Source organism: Platichthys flesus, chromosome 4, assembly GCF_949316205.1.
Source record: "Platichthys flesus chromosome 4, fPlaFle2.1, whole genome shotgun sequence".
In the NCBI taxonomy this organism is placed as follows: domain Eukaryota; kingdom Metazoa; phylum Chordata; class Actinopteri; order Pleuronectiformes; family Pleuronectidae; genus Platichthys; species Platichthys flesus.
The window spans coordinates 8,679,875-8,701,163 of NC_084948.1; the positions used below are offsets into that span (position 1 = coordinate 8,679,875).

The window sequence follows — 21,289 nt, forward strand, 5'->3', positions numbered from 1 at the left end:
CATCGTAATAGTTATATTTATGGCCACTTTTAAATATAATATATATTACTATTGTATTAATATATCAATATAATAGTATTTAATATATGCATATTAATTTATTAATACAAATATACATATACACATACAAATATAGCCGGGTGTTTGAGTATGATGGTACATGTGTGAGAGTATACTGGTGTGTGTGTGTGAGGCCAAGTATGAATTATCTGTCACAGCCTCGAGTCACGAGCCAGTGTGAACTTCAGTCAGAGGAAATCAACTGATCACTGAAATTATCTGCAGCAGAATAACAGCTGTTAATAACATGTAGCCCCCCCATTACATTATCACTGTTCTTAATCATGTGACTCTAAAGAAGAAACCTCTGAAAGCGTACCATCATTCATTTGACCCCAAAAGAACGTGATCAGAGAAAAAAATGAATCTGAAAAAAAGTCAGCCACATTAAGCAGCTCACATTAAACGGTGTCAGGGATGAAATACATTTGTAGTCCAGGTTCAACAAACCCAGCTGTTGTCATGGTGTTTCTTTCCTCTCACAGGTCTGGGAGCTGTTTAAAGATTCAGTGTGAAGTTGGTAAAATGTGGAGGTGTCATCCAGGGTAAGTCCCCCACACACCAGACACCATGAAGTGACAAGTCCAATCATCCTGGTCACTGCAGGCTCCTCTTTTTTTCTCTCCATATTTTCAATGTAGCTTCTTGTGTGTCTTGTTTTTGAAATAATTTTGGGAATTTTCTGCAACCAAAATGTCAAATAAATACACGTGAATCCCTCATCAAAGTGGAATGCCAATTATCCATTGAAAGATTCTTCTGTAATATCTCAACTTCTAAAATCGAATTTCAAAATCAGCTCACATTCTCTCTGCCCTAAACTGCTGCTGATCAGGATCGTCTTGGTCTGAGCAAATGTCTGATATTTCCATGTGGAGAAATCTACCACGTATGGAATAAAAAGGATCGAATTGCACAGATGTGGAATATTTTGTAGAATTTGTAACGAGTTGCAGGGTTTCATGTGAATGGCCTCTTGTGTGATTTTTTATAAATCAAGCTACAAAATAATCCAGAACGATACATGTCAGATAGTGAGCTGGGACATACGATGGTGTGGATTTCATGTGTTGAAACAGAACTGTTATGACAGTTGTTATCGCTCATTTGAATCTGAATACACAGTGTTTATCTCCGTGCTGCTGAATGAAGGCCACATACAGCAGCAATTAAAATGTAGCACAATTATACAAGTCGGCATCAACAATTGTTATTTGCTTAAGATAAGAAGTAAAGGCACACACAGGCTCAATGAGATTCAAAGGTGATGGGAGAGGTGTTTCAGCTTAACAACGTCACCAAACTGGTCCCGATAGATGATGGTAAAGACGTAATGACCCCTGTCACACACAGTGATTGATAACAAGGTTTTCTTTAAGTCTACAACGCCAATGAAACACTGTGTGTATTACACATAAAGCAGCTTTCCTCCTATTTGCACAGGCTGACCGACGGTCATTTAATATAGTCGAGGCTTAGCTGTGAACATGGAGCCTCTGATCTTTTTAGTCAATAAATGGGAGTCTGTTCTGCTGAGCTGCTGCAGCATGAAACGAGTGGGACTCATGATATCTTTCCATTTCAAACATCTGAAGCTGTTAACGGAGCTGATGCAGAGGACGAGTGTTGAAGCAGAACTGGAATCATGTATCCGGCCCCGTCTGCGTGAGCGAATGAAACAGCTTCATGACTCAGTGTGCCGCCATGTTGCTCTTGTTCACGAGCTGCGACCCAACACCGCCGCAGTGTTCCACCTCGCATTTCCACGCAGGTGCTCGGATGTCAGGACCTGGACGCTTTGACGTTTGCTCCATTTACATTTCAGGGAGAGGATCCTGTCATGCAGAATGACCTGCAGTCTGTGAGGAGGGTTTTACTGGGCTAGTGTTAGACTCCAACAGGACACGTCTTTCTCATGTCATGATATACAGCAGTTTCAACCTCAGTATCTTGGTTAAATAGCTAACTGTGGTTTCTCCCCCTTCAATATTGAGTCAATGTCGTATTGTTATAAAGTATAACACTGTGGGACAGTTTTCAGGTTTTCACTGAGTGTTCTCCTTGTTAAATGCAATTATTATTCATGACATTTAAGAAAAGGTCGATAGCAGCCGTGATGATCGGAGAGAGAATTTCATTCATATTTATAATTGGTGCTTTGGAACATATTGAACAATGTAAAATGTTTGCATTACCATAAATAAAACATTTGGAGCACAGACTGTAGTTTTCTCTTCTACTTATTGCATAATGCTGAACTGAGGCTGAAGTGGCACAGACACATCCTGAACGCTGGAGCTTGTCTCTTCATTCATAAGGGACTCCTGCACTATGACCTTCAATTAGCAGATTGTGGAACGTTTGTGTGTTTATGCATTCTCCCTGATCTACAGCTCACACTCTTAACAGAAGTTTCTTCTAATACATGTGAGCACAAAAATGGTCGCAGTTTTAGACATTAACTTGTAAAAAGTTATTCATTTAATTGTTTGTGGAAACCGTTTCCCAGGTTTTGATAAGTTCCATTACAGCTCGGCAAGAACCCCTTTTTATTTTATGACTATTCGCTTATGAACACATTGATGAGATGATATTAGGCTCCCAAGAAATATACTAATTTGATAAGAATCACTTCAAAGTTCCTTAGTTTCATATTTTACTTCATAAAAAAAAAAAATCCTGATCAAGGTTTGTGCTGATTAGCAGAGAAACAAACACGTCCTCTTGCTTCTCCTCTCCCTGACAACAAAGAGCCAAAGTCTCCCCGTAAAAAAGTCTCTTTAAGAACACTTAAGTGCCTGTTCAAAATATGGTACTAATTACCAGTGGTACTATGCCCTGATGGTCACTGCTGTGGTTGCAAACTGAAAATCACGATTAGAAGGAGAGCAAGGAAAAAGACGGACAGTTACATTTCCTCCGGCTTTATTATGTTTTAACTTGCATGAATGCAGAAAAAAAGAAAAGAAAAATACGACTCAAATCTGAGCGTTAACAACAAGCATTTCCCCCCAAAGTTAGAACAAGTAGATTCATGCCCTCTATTATCATTCATATCTGTAACTGGTGACTGTTTAAATAGTGCATTTAATTCTTCACCAAGTCTCAGGACAAATAAACAGGCAGAGGTAATTAATAAAAGACGTTTCTGATTATCAAAGTCAATCCCTGTTTCTACGGGTAAAGCTAGAACATTTAAGGAAAATACAATTTGTTTTTAGAGATCTCTAACTGGAGACAGGAAAAAAGAATTTGGTCAAAAGTTGCTAATGTTAAAAAAAGACATGCAGGCTCAATCAAAGTTTATTATCTGGAAAGGCTGCATGGGGAATATATCGAAACCATTTCAGAGACATTTCCCAACGACACTGTAAACATCGAAATTATTTCAGCCACTTAGTCATAGTGTCATCTCATTACTGCATCTTTTGTTAAATGTAATTACATGAAAATCAAAGGCATGAAAGACCAAATTTAATCGGAAACATTAGGCCATGAGAGCAGCAACACGCACACAGGGAAAAGGAGCTGCTACACGTCACTGACTGGAATAAACATTTTTCCTCTGCGTGCGCTCCCTTCTCTTACGGCTCGTCCAGACGACAGGCACGCCGTTAAACTTCAAACACACACAGAATGATGGCAGACTCAGGAGGGAGCAGACCTCAGCGGCAGGGGAGAAAAAGGACGGCCGGTTTCTGAACTATGATGCAACACAACAAGGTAACAAGCAGGGCTGGATTGATTAGCTGGGCGCATACTAGTCTCTTATTAAAGTTCTAATATTGAAAATTAAGAAAGTCCCTCTCTGAACTCAGCTGTTTGAAAATACTCTGTGATGAAACAGCATTTTATCGCTAATTAAAATGTCCTGCCCAAACATATTTTGTGTCTATTAATCTTTGAAATGTGTTTTTTTTTTAAGTCTACAATAAATATGTGAAGGCCACGAATACAATTTTCATTTTAGGAACGATTTTGGCATTGAAACGGTCACATTTAGATAATTTGAATTTTACAAAAGATACAGCCACTGGCAGCTTCAGTTAAAAATAATTAGTCTTCAAATCCAATCCAAGAAAGGGGGGGGGGGGGGGGGTCAGGTGGGATGGACGCTGATGGGGAGAAGAGGTGGGATGCTAGGGGAAGTTGGTGGGGAAGAGGCTGAGCGGCTGGCTCTCGTTGGTGGGCAGGGGCGAGCGGTAGCCCTCGAAGTTGCGCGGGATGCTGCCGCTGGTGGAACCCGAGCTGTTGCTCAGGGTCTCGATGCTGCCTTCCCTCTGCAGCTCTGCAGGGAGAGAGAGAGGGGGAGAGAGAGAGAGAGAGAGAGAGAGAGAGAGGTAGGGAGGGAGAGAGAGAGAGAGGTAGGGAGGGAGAGAGAGAGAGAGAGAGAGAGAGAGACAGACAGAGAGAGAGAGGGAGGGAGACACAGGGAAGGAGAGAGAGAATGTTCAGTTGGCGCTATCAGCTGGATCACAGGCGAATCAAAATCATACAGTGGACCTGCATACCCCCCCCCCCCCGTCTGTCTGTCTCCTTATTGTGATGGTTCCATGATACCCTGGATCCCACGGGAGTCACAGTTTTTCAGCACAGCTCTTATATGGCTGGTTTGTTTTGTTACACACAAGATTTAAACATGAATATGACAACAGCTGTTTCAGTGAACTCATAGAGGAGTGATGGCGTCCTGAGCAGACCACGCTCCGGCGGGGGGGCCTGTGAGCCAAGCCTCCCTGTTCTCTGCTGTACGTGTGAAACTGATGGCCCCTTCCCACGTGCGTGAAACAAGATGGCCGAGGCCAAGTGTACAGGTGACCTCAACCCTCAAGAATTCTCTCCAGCGTAGAATACATGTTCTTCTGCTAACAACGCTCCGGCAGAGAAGGAGATAAGACCTGCTCGAGAGCTTTGACTGTCCAGCTCCAGTGGGCCTGCTGATGGTAACGTCCTGTTATGAATTAGTTCATTACCATCGTGGTGCTAATGGTTGAGGCTGGGTTGTTTATTGTTGGCTCTCCTGTGCACTGGGAATAACTCTGTTCAGTATCCCTCTCTGTGTGTGTTAAGAGGCCACTTGGCTTCACAACATCTCACTGAGCACTGAAGGGAGGGGGAGGCGTGGCCGACAAAGCATTTAGGCAAAAAGGGCAAAAACATTTATGTAGATCAAATATGCTAAATAGATGTATATATAGCTTAATCAACATTTGACAGACCTTCAGACACATAGTTGAATGGTAGGCTGATTTCGGTGTGGCTATAAGGAAAGAACCAGCTTCTCCAGGTTGCTCGTAGACCAGGGGTCGTTCATGTGGTTACTTTCACACAACCTCCATGTTTTCATGTTAGTTCTGACGACACCTTTTGACTGGATCGTCCAATCAGCTTGATAAACATGCAGGTTGGCAAGTCTCGCACTAATATTATTCCAGCAGAATGTGCCATGTTGTCTCATCATGTGATGGCTAAAGCACACGCAGCGCAAACAGCAGAATCAGAAGCTGGGATGTGCTGCTCTACAGAGTTACTGTAATAGAATGGATTTGCTTTTTCACACAGACAGAACACAGCAGTGTGTCTACACATAGAGCGAGGCCTCAGCGCCGCTCTAAGAAACGATGTGTTGGAGGTGGTGTGTTGTTTCAGGCCCATGTGGGTCAGTCTAATTAATGAGGACAGAGGTCAAAACACTGCAAATGAGTTTGTAGGACTGTGGAGCATTATCATTATGGCAATCACATTGAGCCAGTGGAACAGTAGAAACAACATTGTCTCGTTAGAGAGCCATCTATGAGGAATGTGTGCGTGTGTAAAATAATCCTGTTTATGTTGTCTCGCGTTTTTTCTGAGAGGTCTTTAGATGCAAGTAAACACTCACTTGGCAGATTATTAAATCCGTGCAACAGTCCAATATGCATGACCTTCATGGAGGCCAGACAGTGGCCTTGTTTACAGAGGTTGATTGGACATGTTAGAGGCTGCAGTTTGCTGTGCTGTTGAATTGCACTGCGATGCCGACCCACAGAGCTGTTTCGATTTTATCCTCAACCCGATCTGTATCGAAGAGGGAAGGTTGAATAACAAGCGCTTCTGTCCATAACAAGATGCAGTTCAACAGCACCATACACCACGTCCTCCAAAACCATTTGTATCAGCACAAACCCAACATGGTGACCTTCAGACCTGCTGCTGGATTCCAAGCTCCAAGAGTTTATTGTCATATGTACAACGATTCCATTTTGCTGCCTGATAAACTGAGTCAGTGTATAAGCCTCTCCTTCATAAACCTTTGGTCTTGGTCTATTTTGTGCACTTTATGTAAGAATACATCTATACATAATATATTTTAGATTAATCAACTGAACCATCTGAACCAACAGTGCTACTGTCATTATCAAGACACGGCCCTTGGAGCTCAGTATGCTACTGTCACCACTGTATTATTTACACATAGGATTAAGTGTGAAGAGAAATCAGTGACAGGACTGACACATAGGACATTTGATGCTTGTTTTAAATATATGGCTCGTCAAAAAGTAACTGCAGGACACATCAGTGACCTTGAGATGAACGGGGGATAATGATATTAGGAGCCTTTTCCGAGTTCTAGTGTACTGACAGAAAACCACAGTGTCTTTAATACGTCCTGCAGATGTTCCGAGGCTAATAGGGATATTTTCTTTGTCACGGAGGGCATGCAGGAAGTGGGAGCTTCTTACTTTAGCCCAGGGAACCTAATACAAACCACACTGTTATTATCCAGGCTAACACGCAATGTGCCACTCTGGTGTTATCCCAGCCTGTCGCCCGCCCTCCCAGCAGCCGCCTCCTTAATTCCCCAATGCCACAAAGAGCCGAACCGCTGCAGTAATTCCAGGCAGAGGTGAAGAGCGCTGGTTCACTGTGCTCTCTGTCAGGGCCATGTTTCATTGGGCCAAACCCTGTAACTTATACTGATGATTTTTAGTCAGTCCAGATATAAAACCCATAAAAAAAGCTCTCATCCGTTGAAAACCAGGATAATAAGGCTGCTAGCAAGTGATACAGCAACTATGATGACAGTGTCATGTCATATATCAACTGTGCATTTGGGAATATCAGTGAGCTGAATGTATTGGACTAAATCAAATGTAATCATGTGTGGACCTCTGTTGTTGATAAGGATCAGGTTCCAAAGTAATAATGGAAAAGCGTTCCAATTTTCACACAGAGCCAGACTCCTTCTAACAATAAGACTTTGATCCAATTAGAATAAACGTTTCATGTATGTAAGTAACTTATGTATTTATGAATAAAGGTATTTATTGCCTTCGCAGAGGAGGTCAAGTTTTTTATTCTTTGTTTCATTGTTAGTTTTAAGATTTTGCAAAAACTAAAGAAAGATTAACTTGAAACTTGGTGGAATGATGTGATCTCATCCTACTGAGTGATATACTTGTTATTTCTTCTTCCTCTCTCTAGATTATTATTATCATTATTAAATGTTTAAGTGTGTGTGTGGGGGTTAGCAGGTTTTTAAAATGATGCCATGGAGAGAATGGGGTTGGTAAAACAGAGATAGGCCGTACCCTAAGGAGAAATAATATAGAACTATTTATTATGAAAACCTGTATACTTGCTTATTTATGCAATTATCAGCCAATCTGCCTTCATGAACATGGCAGTGAGTTCAGTTCAGTCGAAGCTTTCTGATGTGAGTAGGAGATTGGCAGCATGAATCTGCAGAAACGATGTGACCCACTCATGTTAACATGGAGGAGAATCTCAGAGGAGAGTTTCCAACCTCTGGTTGAATCCATGACACCAATAACTGAGTCTGATTGAGAGCAAAGAGAAGAACTACCCAGTATTAGTAGAGTGTTCCGAATAAAGTGCTCAGTGAGCATATATGTTGTTATATGGCTATAAAACATTGTCACTACACAAAGCCAGCATATCTCAAGCTGAGCAGTCTAATCCTGTTCATTTTCTGCCTCTCACTTGGTTGTTCATACAGTATCACTGTGCACACCACAGGTTTATCTGGAGGAATATGGGTCATCTGTAATGATATCATTTTTCCAGCCACAACTGCAGGCAAGCAGAGACAAGTGCTGGAGCCAGTGAGACTGAAGCTCTCCTCTGCAGCGCTGTGCTTTCCTCATCTGCCAGCTCCTCGCCTCAGCTCTACTGGCGCCCAATGTGACACCAGGGCTGTTTGGGAAGACACAGGGAACCTTTGGCAAATCACTGCTAGACTTCTTTTTACCAACCGATAATTTCTCAGCTCAATTCTGCAGATCTTGCCTCCGTGTCTGTTACCCCACAGTCCTGCTTCCTACCACACCGACCATTAACCGCCAGTCACTTGCCCACCTCCAGCGAGCCTTTATGCTCGCCCAGCTGCAGTGTTATTGTAGACACCGTAAGCTGCTGAACACCCCTGTAAAGCCCTAAAGGCCCTTTCTAGTGCTGCCTAATCCACCTCATTGTGTGATGACTACCAGCTATTCAACAAGTCTTAACCTCTCACGCCCCCTACACAATCCCCCGGTGCTCTAACGTTGGTGATCTTTTCCTCTGGGGCTATCAGGAGGTAAAGTAATATAGTTATTTAATAGCTGCTTTTGTCCAACTTGATGTATAGATAATGTTGCTCTGGAGGGAGGCCAGCGAGGACATGGAAACTGCTGTTGGGTTTGACCGATATGGGCTTTAAACAGTGGCTGATCCGTGCAGCCTGATAAATAGTTTGTTGTGATTCAGAAGCTTTTTTTGCATCTTGAGTGTGATCATTCAGACGTATACAGTATTTCTTCCCAAGCTAGATTTTTCTCATGTTACGAGCAGAATTTTAAACAAACTTTGAATGTTTTTGCCGACTTGTCATTGCACAATCCGAGACACACATAACGACACAGTGGCGAGTTAATACCTCATCAGCCAGTCGCACATTCAGAGGGAGCGGTCAGAAATGATCCAGAATGCACCCTCGGCTGCGAACAGGCCTTAATCCTCTTATACTCTCACAAACACACACAGACTCCAGCGTACACACTTTCATTTTCATACAAACACACAGGCTAAATCTACTCTCAAACGCAAAGTACAACAAATACTGTAACTGTAGCGAAAAAGAAAAACCTCACAGGCACATCATCTTTTTACTCGTACACCTTTGAAGCTTCAAGAGAAATGTTGGTATGTTACAATTTGGGTGTGATGGAAAGAAAAGAGGTGAATAAATACAGATATTTTACTGCTTTATCTTTGGTTGAACTCATCATTTGTTGGGATCTGGAAACAAGGCCAAATGGATCAAATTGCTCAAGTTCAAGTCAAGAACATGTGCAGTCAGATGAGAAGACGTGTTCTGAATGCAGCATTTTGAACACATTCACCAAAACCATGTTATTTGGCAAAGTAATGAAAATGAGGGGAACCTAAAATGCTCCAATAGTCCCTCGCGGAATCAGAAGACTGGGTTTGTACGGCTATAGTAAGCACAGGTACCCAAAATGAAGCCATTATGTTATTCTGAAAACTGTGATGGATGTTTATGATGACATTTTCACAGTTCAATTTAGTTTTCACTTCCGAAGAACCTGGACTGACGAAGGGTTTGTTTGAGCCCCCTCTGACTTCTCCTGCTCTCTCTCCTGTCGAACCTCCTTGTGATGATGCGGTTGCATTTCGAGATCTCCGCAATAAACCTGGATTGTGTTTTATAACTGTTCTCGTTACCTTTAATAATCAACAGATAATGAAAAGCTCCACTCACATCATCATAGTAAACACAATGGTTTTGTCTCTACATGCAGGGATAGCAGCTCAGAGGATGGCAATGAAATGTAGCCTACTCGTGGAAATTATACTAAAATCCAATTATTTTTTTCTTGGAATAAAATGACAAATCTTTAGATCAACAATGTTTCGATTCATTACATTTTAAAAACAAACTGTGCATGCTAGATCCCAGAATGTTGCCAGTTTCAAAGAGGAAGGATAAGATTAACTGTGGTGAGGAAATATTGACCAATGGGTTTCTAACTCAACAGGAAATGACGAGAAAACCAGTGGTTGGGCTATAGACAACAGCACGATAAAAACTGGTTGGTGACTGGGAAATAAAACTCAAGAATTACTTGTGGAAGGAGCTTTGGTCCTGGTATGTTATAACTGAGGTACTAAGGTCAACTGCATACAGAAAATATGTGAAATACCATTAATATAGGGACTTACAGATGTTTTACACATGAAAGCATCACTATGTGAGACCTTGCTTTGCACAATCCTTAGAAAGCTGTCCAGTTGGATGACTCAGTCCACATTAGTGGGAAAGCTCATTAACATCTACCGAAGATCATCCTGATGGACTGTGAAAAGCCAAGCTTAACACACCCTGCTGTGTAAAGGCCAGCGCACATGAATGCAGATGGAAACACACACACACACACACACACACACACACACACACACACATACACACACACACACACACACATACATACATACCATCAAAAGTATATCAGGAAAGATGACATGTGCAGGATTCAAACAGAGCCACATGATGGATGTTGAAACCTCTTTCAGTTTATCATTGCTCATATGCGAGGGATTAAGCTCAATGACTCCCTCCTGTTTGCCTTCATTCATATTTGCCAGTTACCAGGGAACATATTGACTCAAGCCTGAAACATGCTTCTGCGTTTTCACGGGCCCGTAAGCGCAAGAGCCCTTCCGGGTCCCTTACGTGCTTATGTATCCCTCCTTACGTGCTGACGGGTGTCGACCCCCTTTTCTAAAATTTACGGCAAAGCTCCGCAAGCTCACTCAGCCCGCAAGGCTGTGATTGGTCTGCTCTACATCCCTTCTGGAGCTGCATTTCCGGTTTCATGCCCCATAATACCGGCAGAAATCACGGAAGATTTAGAAGAACGAATATGGACCAAATAGAAGAGCACTTGGCAGAAGATATCCGATAGTATGATCACTTGTATAACCTGTCACTGACTGGCGGATTTGTCCGCCAGAAAAAGGCTACGAGGAGCCGCAGTGGCTATGTAAATAAACAATCGACGAAGAAGAAAGAAGGCGTCTCTAAGGTCGTCTTCGACAAAAAGCATTACTCCGCCTAGTGTTGTGGCGCGGAATTGCTTTGTAAGACGCGCAACGGTTGGGGAAGCATGAATGAAAACGAGTCTTGCGCCACAGCGGCGTGAAAAGACGCAGACGCAGTCGCAGAAGCATGTTTCAGGCTTAAAGGCACTGGTGCTAAGACTGGAGTTAAAGTTAATACTGCAGTCCTTAATTCATCAACACCTTGACTGACGGTCAAACAGTCCACATCTCTCCAGACTAGTCACAGAGGCAAAGAAACGCAGGAACCAAAGCACCTGCAACAACTCACCAACAGTGTCAAGACCATATACTGGCAGGTCGACTGGGAACGCATGGCTGCCTCGTGCTTGACCCCGAAAAGGTAAATAACAGGCAGCCACTAGCCCCATGAATCATGACACTCAACTGGTTGCCTGATTAAGGAACAAATGAAAAGAAAGTCAGTGATTCATGGGGCTGGTTGGGGTTCTTTGAGTGGGGACTTTCTCTTCGTCTTCTCTCACCATTTTCTGTATTGAAAGCCACACCAGGTCCACATAAACGGCCGGCCACAACTTTCCCAGCAGCTCCTCATTAGAGCGTGTCATAAAGGGTGCCAACAACAGGCTGCCACACTGCTGACGCTCGAGGTGGGCCGCTTTGAATTAGGCCTCTAATGAAAACCTAGTGGTGACCCAGGCTTCGACCGGCCACTTACCCAGAGCAGACCGGCAGCTGCCGCAACACTGGACACTGTATGAGACGGCTTTTCTCAGAAATGGGCCAAAAGAGAACAATATCAAATGTGGGAAATTAATGATTCAGCAAACAGTCATACAACAAACTACAGGAGATTCAACGGCAGGTAAGACCGACTGAGATACAACATGCACAGTTAAAGGAAATCTAGGATTTACTACATCTCTAAAATGCCAAGTGTGAGGAATCTACAGTGTGTTCAGATCAGTGACATTTAAATGTGAAACCTGAATGAATACAAGGTAATATGGGATACAGAGATCACTGAATGGATTCAGTAGTTTGGAATGGATGTCAGTCACATGCTATGACCTTCCTCCGATGAACTAATCTCCTTTGGGAGACTTAGAAGAAGGGTGCTCACACCTCCATAAGACCAGAGACGTGGCAGCATTGCAGCAGGCTTCCTCTTTCTTTGCCACCCACCTGTGTGTAGTCTCAGGCAGTAGCTACCTCCTTCAGAGTGGGGTTTGAATTCTGTCTCTTTTCTACATGTACAACTATCGTTTAGGGCTCCTATAAGCATTTTAAAAAGAGAGTAAGCACATTCAAATCGTTGTGCTTGTGTAAGCTTTTCATGGACAATCTGCCTATGGTGGAGAACAGATCCCAGTCTGTAGACCACGAAAATATCCCAACCTGAACACATATATATGGTTTGATGTCCTTTGACAGGCATGTTGGGAGAAGCCTGTATATGGCTTTGGACAGGAGGGCTGGTCTCAGCTAAAAGCCCTGGCTGGTGTTGGTGTCCACTGAGGAAACTGATGGACAGCACAGCGTCAGGAGACTGTCACTGATCATCACATCACACATGTGAGCAGCCTCACAACCATGCCTAGGTAAGGGCTGTGTGAGGCTGCTGTCGAACACAGGGGAAGCTACTGCAAATGCTGCCTTTACTCCAGGTGAACCATCGTTACTATTACACCTGATTTTGATCTCTATGAAGGGTGAACCTCGAACATTTGAAAAAAGACTCAACACAAACCGTTCCTGGACTTCTCTCCCCGGGTTAAAACTTTCACATTATCTCTTTGCATGTATCATCAGATCCTCTGTCTTGGCGATTTATGTTTTGGCTGCTCTAACCCTGCAAATTCCATTTCGGCTGAATATATTTCTCTGTCTTTATAAGATTCGCACCAAGTCCTTCAAATACAACGGCCACGTTGTTTGTCCATAACTTCTAGTATGAAACATAGAAGTGTTTTTTGATCTAATGTCAGCAGAACAAAATAATTTGTCTGTTCTTTATTAACACCATAAATTGTGGTTTCAAGTGAAATCAGTTTTATGTCTATTTTGGTTTGGTTTGCGTTAAAATAAGCAACTGTATTTTGGGAAACATCTATATGATTAAAATTTGTATTTAGTTCAGGTTAGAGACATTTACTGTCATGTTTACGGAAGCAGCTACTTGGCTAAAGTTCAGGAAGGATCCTGGTTAAACTTAAACATCATTGAGTTGTCAACAGGAAACAAACAGTCCAGGTTAAATCCTGGTGGTTGTTGACCCATCAATTCACTTCAAGCTACTTTCACTTCATGCAGTCAAAAGCTCAAGATTTGTATATTTATATATATATAACATGTCCTTATACTCTCCAAATGCTGTTAATGTGTTCATTTAATTGTATAAACTAGTTCACGTTGTCAATTTAATTTTCACAGTAATATGATTGATGTATTACTACCAGAAAAAAACTAATGCTCTTGTAGTTCAAACTTTATATCGTCAGAGGCGAAGACTACATGCAATAGCAGCTTTCTTCTTCTATTGTTTAATGCTAGCTCACTTTCCTGCACATACGGTTCAATGTCCAAATTGCTTCCACTCAAGCTAAGGGAGCATATGATTGTTATCTGTTGTTTGCTTTCAATGTAAGCCCATATGCCAACAAGGTCTCAATGCAGGATACATCAATATTCCATTTAGCAGAGTCAATGGGCATCAAGTCTGTGATAGACTTACTGTTTTTTTTTCGCTTCATGTTTCTAGGTTGGCTTCTGTACCTTGAACTGCTCCTCTGTGTGCTACGGGCCTGAAATGACCAAGTGGAAGAGATGAGGCCAGAAGAGGTTTGACCCTTTGAAGGATTTTCTGCCCCCTCGTCATCACACAGGCTGACCTGGCTGTGCACTGCAGGCCCACTGACAGCTGGCCTTCTTTTCTGATGTTGGATGACATTTGATAGCATTGCTTCTGCAACAGTATGAATTGATGTTACAATAATCTCAGCATCAGTCACAGCAGAGTTAGGGGATTGAAATGCATGCGGTTTGGTTATCATGTTAAAAGTGATATTGGTATCTAAATGCAGTCCAGGTTGTACTACAGACACACACATTGACACACAAACACACACCCGTGTTTCAGAAATATTTTCCTGGGCTCAGGTGTAAGAACAGAAGCAAATGTAAGCAAACGTGTGTAGCTGGTAAGAAGATGAGCAAGGCTCCATTAAGCACTTCACCATTGTACTATGAGTGGTTGTGTACAGGTTTACCCTGAGAGACACACAAAAATACACTATACACACATAAAGACAGACACAAGCAGTGAAGGGAGCAGTCAGTGAGGGGTCCAAAGGGGAAAAGTTCAGCTGATCAGTATAAAAGAGCAGAGTTCTTTGACAGGCGGCTTGTGGACGGGAAGCTGGATACAAAGACCAACTCCCATTATGTATGGATTTCCTTTATATACAGTAGAAAGGAACAAATCTAGGATTCTTGGTTTGAATAAACAGCTTGTTATGGGTTAGAAAAAGGTCAGCTCTTAACCTGAGGTTTGACCTTTGACAATATGATTTCCTTTATATCTGCTTTTATGTGAAGAACTACACTTTCTTTCAACAGGTTATGTACGGGTCAAGAGAGACGAAAATGGAAGATTTACCATAAAGAACAGCGACTGATCATGAACAACCTGCTGGGATGCACAGGGTCACACACACATGGTTTGATATGAACAACAGGCCAATGTGAAAAACGTATACAAATGAGTTTCCATATTGAATGTTACCATGACTGTTTTCTTAAGATACTGAGCCCCTGAGGGGTCCCTGTGAGATTCTTTTTTAAAGATTACTTATCTGTTGCCTTGATAGATGTTTTGCCTTCTCTTGCCATACTTTTCTATACTTTTGTGTTATCCAGAAATACTTTTGCTTTAACTCCAAATACTTTTCGTCTTCTATACCTTCTGATCCATATGTCACATGATTTGAGCGGAGCAGCTGGAGTTGGCTGCTAGAACTAGCTCGCAGGCGTCGCTCCATATACTGGAACTGTCACGGACCATTGACTAGAGCCAATATTCCAAACCGTATTCAAACGTTAATGAAGAGAATCAGCTTAAATTGCGGGCTGTAATCCACTTCATCAACCAATCACCAGGCTTCCCTGGGGTTTTTAACTTTCTATTAACCTTTTAACAGGGAATAACAACACACACAAACTCATTAGAGGCTTGAAATAGCTACCAATGTGAAAGGAAGCTCCTGCTATCTCATGTAACCTTCCCCTCAAATTACTGTCAGTGTGTTTGTTGTGCTCATCATTAGGATCGTTTTGGCTCATTTCCTAATTACAGAATCGGACGTGCTTGTATTGCTTTTGTTTGCATTTTGAAAGACGGGGGGGTGGAAAAGAGAGATAACATTATCTCCATAGCATTCAAAAGAGGCAGACGTTTTTCATACATCGGCGCTTATTGTTTTAATGTGGCATAATCATGGCTGAGCTTGTACGTATTTGAGTAAAAACACAAATGTCATGCTATTACTTTCATTCTCTGCCCGTTTCTGATTTGACTGATATACATTATTTTACATTGAGTTAAGGCTATCCATCTTTCAGGGAGAGGATATGACTGTAACAAACAGGCTCAGAGGGAAGCAGGCTGTGAGATGTGCTCATGTGTGTGAGCGCTCTCATCCTACATCACACAATAAAGAGCTCTGGCTTATGATCATTGCTGAGCTGTTGCAATTAGAGGAACTGAATGATTTGTGAATATTTATCGGCGGAGTTGGTGTCTCATCAGGATCCGAGTGTTTGAGAATGGGCTGCACAGATGTCAGACAGTTATAGTTACTCACTTATGCAAACACTCTAGGAGGGGGCGGTGAGACGTAGTCGTGAAGCCGAGGCAGCAGCCGTGACACCGCCACTTCCATTTGGACAAGCGTTGGCTAATGCATGTATTAAAAATGTACTGTTAGTTGTGCAGGCAGCTGAAAGAAAAAAAATAGGGAGTCTGCTCTGTTCTGATGTGAAAAGGAAATAAAGAAGATTGAGGTGGTGGTGGTGATGGCAACTCTTCAACTGTAAACAAGGATACTTTACTCTTCTTTCTGAGATTGTGCTCTTTGTTTGATAGCAGCAGCAGTTCCGTGAGATCTATCCCACCAAGAAGCAAACTTGCTAAATGGACAGTGTTGTTGTTGCATGTTTTTCTCTTAACATCCATTCAAAGAACACTAACACATTAATCCATTCACACAATGTTTCTATGTATACATTTATAGGGTTGAAGGACACTTCAGCAAGCAAACTGGAGCAGCTGGGATTAAAACAACAAAACTTTACCAACCCAAAGTACCTCCTGAGCCCCAGCCCCCCCGCTGCTGAGCTGCTTTCAGTAGCTGAACCTTTGGCTCCCAAAACACTTCAGTTTATCGCCCATTGGCTTTAAAACCTAACGTTGATGTTTGTTTGTTGCTTGTTTGGGCCGAGGACGGTCAGCAAACAGAGAATTGGGGTTTAACCAGAGTTTGCTTTTCACACATGCACAACACAGCGGGAGGTTGGAAAGTTTTGAGCTTATTTTTTCTCTTAAATAATTCTATCATTTCTGAACTTGGATCCTCGGATCTATTTCCTCTCTTACACTCTTCCTCAGACTCAGACTTTTGTTCACGCAATCAGCCACAACAATAAAACCGGTAACTGGTTAAATGTTGATGCTGATTTGTGTGTGTGTATATATATTCATGCACGCAGATGTGTCTGTGATAGGACATTCTGTTGACAGGAAGTTCCAGAGCTGTGGAAAGCTGGCCTGGCTCATCTCCACTATGTTTCCTATCACTTATTCATGCCACCATATTTTATTGATACACACACCTGAATGCAGGGTCATGTCAGGAGAGACTGTGTGCGCAAAATATACATACGAGCCAGTGTGACAGGGTGTGAGCAGAATGTGTGCATACACGTGTGCTGAGTGTGTGCACTCCAAAACACATTATCTGTTAGAGGTGTGACTGACGCATGTGTGAATACAGACTGTCTGTCTAGTTTGCAGCTATCTCATAGAGCGATATGAGCCATCTCTGATATGATGGATTTTACAGTTTGTTGGATTACATAGTCATTGTAAGACTAATTAACTGAACCACTTTATGAAAATGTATATTTCCCTTAAAAAATGCTTATTTGGAGTGTTTCATCACTTTCTTTTTTTTTTCACATTTAGCAACTCCTGTTGCTAAATGTGAAAAAACAACATTTCATGATGTAATTAAGACAGAAGCAGACTTCTGTAACGAACACTAGTTTCTCATCTGATAGAAATAATTACAGAGCTGTAATATTTTAACGTAATCTGAATCATAAGTAATACAGCTACAAATCTCGCTGGTTTCACAGATTTAAATTATGGTTTGTAGGATGATCAGGTTTTTTTTCATCATCATCGTCATTTTTTTACTGAATCCATTCACACCTGGTATTAAAATGGATTGTGTCTAGACATGATTTTGACCGGATTATATATTTATACCTGCTACTAAAAGGTGTCTTTTTGGTAAAGTGCTATATTGTACAAAATGGGACCAGGGTGGACCATTGGACGCTCTCCATTATAATATTGTCATGGTGATCAAGGAATGGCAAAAGTGTGAAAAGCAAGAAATTCCTGGTGGTTTTAGACATGGTGGCCTACAATTCCCGTGTCCAAAAGGTGAGGGAGAGGGGTTTAACATGCTGTTTGACGGTTTTAAAAGGACACCGCAGAAGTTTAACGATTAAGCTGGAAGGAAACCTGCAGAGGTAAATTATCCTTGACTTCAACAACTAACAATGCAAGTTGCTCCAGCACAAGGACATGTATGTTGTGAGGACAAACATCTGGACCAGGATACAGTAATTGATGTCTGCTTGAGAATAAAAATCGGTATAAAAACTGCAACTGTTTTTAACTGCGTGTGAGAGAGTGAGAGCCCTGAGTAACCGGCTCATGTTTTTTGGAGCCTGACATGATCTCCTCTGTCATTTTCACATTTGAAATCATCTGGTTAATGTCTCACAGGGGCACACACATGTAATTTGAGAATAGATGAAGGATGAAGGACTTGTGGCTAACGAGTGAGGAACTGCAATTCCATCCAACAGCGCAATGATGTATTTCTGATGTTTTTATAACTGTACATCACATCATCCGAACTCCAAACCACTCCTGTACCATGCAATGGAAGTCACTAGTATCAGCTGGAGTGACAGTTTGGAGTAAATGACCTGGATGCAGTTTGAGTGACGGGTCACAGCTCATGATGAGTTCATTGCTCAAGTCAGTGGTCGGAGTTAGAGAAGCAGCAGAGACAACAAGTGTTTTGCCGCATGCACCCACCGCCGCCGGTGGTGAAGCAGATTGGCTGAAGTGGATCGCCCTCAGCCACGAGTCCATTTCCGATGCTCTGCACAAAGTACGTCTCCGGCCCTCTTGTTGTCTCACAAACCCAAAACAGAAGCGGGAGCGGGGCTTTAAAAAGTGCCTCCCGCCACTCTCACTATTTCCCTCTTTCTCTTTCTCGCCCTAATTCTCCCTCACTCTGGTTTCGCTTGTCCTCCTTTTCTGTAAACCCTTACAGCCCTGTCTATGTGTGTGTGTGTGTGTGTGTTTGTGTGTGTCTCCCTTGAGCGAGCTGTTAAGTGCAGTCTCCAAAAAACTCCACAAAAGCCCATTTGCAGTCAGCTAGGGCTCCACACACACACACACAAGTAAAGACTGACACTAACACGCACAGGCACAATTTCGTTCACGCACAGACATCCTCACACATGTAAACACACATACCCTTACACAGGCACACTTTTCACACTTCCCTCTGGGCAAACAAGGCAGAGTGGCAGAAGCGAGGCCCGGGATAAATGATACAATGATATCCAGGCCTGACTTGTCAGTGGAGTTGAGAGAGAGGATGATGAGGAGGATGAAGAGGAGGAGGGGCAAGCACTGGCAGCTCTGAATACAGGAATTATTCTTCATCATCTCACACTGTCGCCGCACATTAAGCTCAAACTTTCAACTGTGGAGGGAGAGGGAGAGGGGGAGCGAGATAGAGAGAGAGAGAGAGAGAGAGAGAGAGAGAGAGAGAGAGAGAGAGAGAGAGAGAGAGAGAGAGAGATTTGGAGGAGAAGTGGGGGGTGGTGGTCTGAAGGGCAGTTATAATGACCACACTCTGCTTCCTCACTCACCATCCCTTCTCTCAGCACCACAGCACCATACTCTCTGGCCTCAGCCAGCCTCACATTCCCCTTTTCTGTTCTTTCACTTGGTCCCTGATGTCTTCTTCCCCCCTCTCTTCCTCTCTGCGTTTGTTCTTTCTGTCTGTCACGGCACTGCTGAGTAGCTTTCAGGGAGAGAGTGCACTCATTTGATCTCTCTCTCGCTTTCTTCTCTCTCTTTGGTTAAAGCGAGGGGACAACATGGCCCTCTGGGCATTTCACAAAATGATTAACTAATAGTTTTGAGTTAGTCAAGTATCTAAGTGGTGTGTGTGTGTGTGGTCCATTGCGTGAGTACTTCAGGCTGTACATCAGTCCAGCTATTGGGATCATAGCCACAGTTATGCTAAGTACAATGTACATACTGCTATACATGCACGGTAGCTGTGAGAAAGCCGTCAGCTAAAGACTGGCCATATTTATGCCAATTGTAATGTAGTAGACTTCAAAGGATGGTTGGACACACATTTTGAGGATGCTGGATTGATTCATTATTCATCCGGCTAGCTCTCTGGACAGACTGAAAGGACTTGGAATCAAACTGGCGTGTTGAAATATATCACACTGAGTTCACATGAGGAAACCAGCAGACACTTTCAACTCTTGCAATGTCTTTTCCTTGTTGTCCACTGGTCGGCATTTTACTTGTTGTTAATTCATGTTGTGAATCAGTGGCGGCTTGACCACAGCAGGTCAGTGACCTTATGATGGATCTGCAGTCAAGTTCTTATAAACCCAGTGTCAGTGTGTCCTTGTGGGTGAGCTACGTCTACATCAGCACACGGGATGATTTAAAAACTAGACCACGTCTCATGCGTCAGACATGTCAGGAGCTACACCACATTCTACAGGGGAAAACTATAAATGGAATAAATAAAAAAAAATATTATCAATGGCTGGTTTGATGAAAATAAAGCGATCTTAATGATCAGATCCAACAAACTGAACCTTGAGATGTCTCCACCACATTAGACTTTGGGCAACGAAGCTGTGGTGAGGAATAACCTACTAAGTTCTTTGGTTGAATTGGTTGGAGCTTCAGCACTGATGAATCCTTCCTTTGCCCCCAACACTTTATTTACCTTCAGCAAAAGCTGATACGTCTTGTTGGAAATGTTGTGTGTTGATGCAAAAACTTTTGGTCAATTGATTGATCTCAGTTAATCAATTTATTTTGCCGTTTAAAGTGCCAGTGTGGTCAGGCCATAGGTTTAATACTTTGACAAGACTATTTAATCCCCAAACAAGACAATTGCGTAACCCCAACCCGTCTCAGCAGAATATGAATCAGTGGTATTAAATAACACCAAACTATTACAATGTCCCAAGTGACACGTGGAAATGGGGTTGGGTGTTGAACCTCTGACCTGAACATGTGGTAGGATTCAGAGTCATGTTTGCTTCTTCTCTAACTGGGACGGCATCACACCAATGAACAGTGTTTGCCAGTTTTGCATTTAATTCAGGTAAAGTTCCTTAACATAGGGTTAGGGTTAGGGTTCTTTGGTTTTGTATTCGTTCTTACGGTGATCCATTTTAAACCAAACTCAGCCCTATTTGAAGCTGAAGCCGAATGCATTATAGATACTCAAGAGAATTTACACACAACAATATGCAACCAAGTTAAGGTTTGACCCAAACTTTATCCTTTCGAGTGTTCTTCATATTTCCACTGTCAGTGTTTTTTCTCCTTGTGTGGGAGAGCCGTGAGAGTCGTCCCGTCTTACACTGCAGACAAGTTTATACACAAGGCTCACATGCGTGTTGCTCTGGTTGGTGTGAGTGACGGTGTGGTTCTGTGTATATGTGTAGAACCGAAGCCAGCGGACGTCTGTACTGATTGATTGGAGAGGGAGGACCTCCAAGACTGAACGCC

The 21,289-nt window shown here is 42.5% G+C and overlaps 1 protein-coding gene and 1 long non-coding RNA gene across 4 annotated transcripts in view; one reads left to right on the forward strand and one right to left on the reverse strand.

The window, feature by feature from the left end:
• Window positions 1-6: 6 nt before the first annotated feature.
• On the forward strand, window positions 7-2,282 carry LOC133951458 (uncharacterized). Its single transcript, XR_009920456.1, has 2 exons — window positions 7-605; window positions 1,656-2,282. It is a non-coding gene; the product is annotated as an uncharacterized LOC133951458 (long non-coding RNA).
• Window positions 2,283-2,968: 686 nt separating this feature from the next.
• Window positions 2,969-21,289, reverse strand: part of bcas3 (BCAS3 microtubule associated cell migration factor) — a 293,175-nt gene continuing 274,854 nt past the window's right edge. For all 3 annotated transcript variants that reach the window (XM_062386288.1, XM_062386287.1, XM_062386289.1), the window contains one exon: window positions 2,969-4,348. In XM_062386288.1, coding sequence (XP_062242272.1) covers window positions 4,200-4,348 — 149 coding nt within the window. In that variant the 3' untranslated portion in view covers window positions 2,969-4,199. The remainder of the gene's footprint in view (window positions 4,349-21,289) is intronic.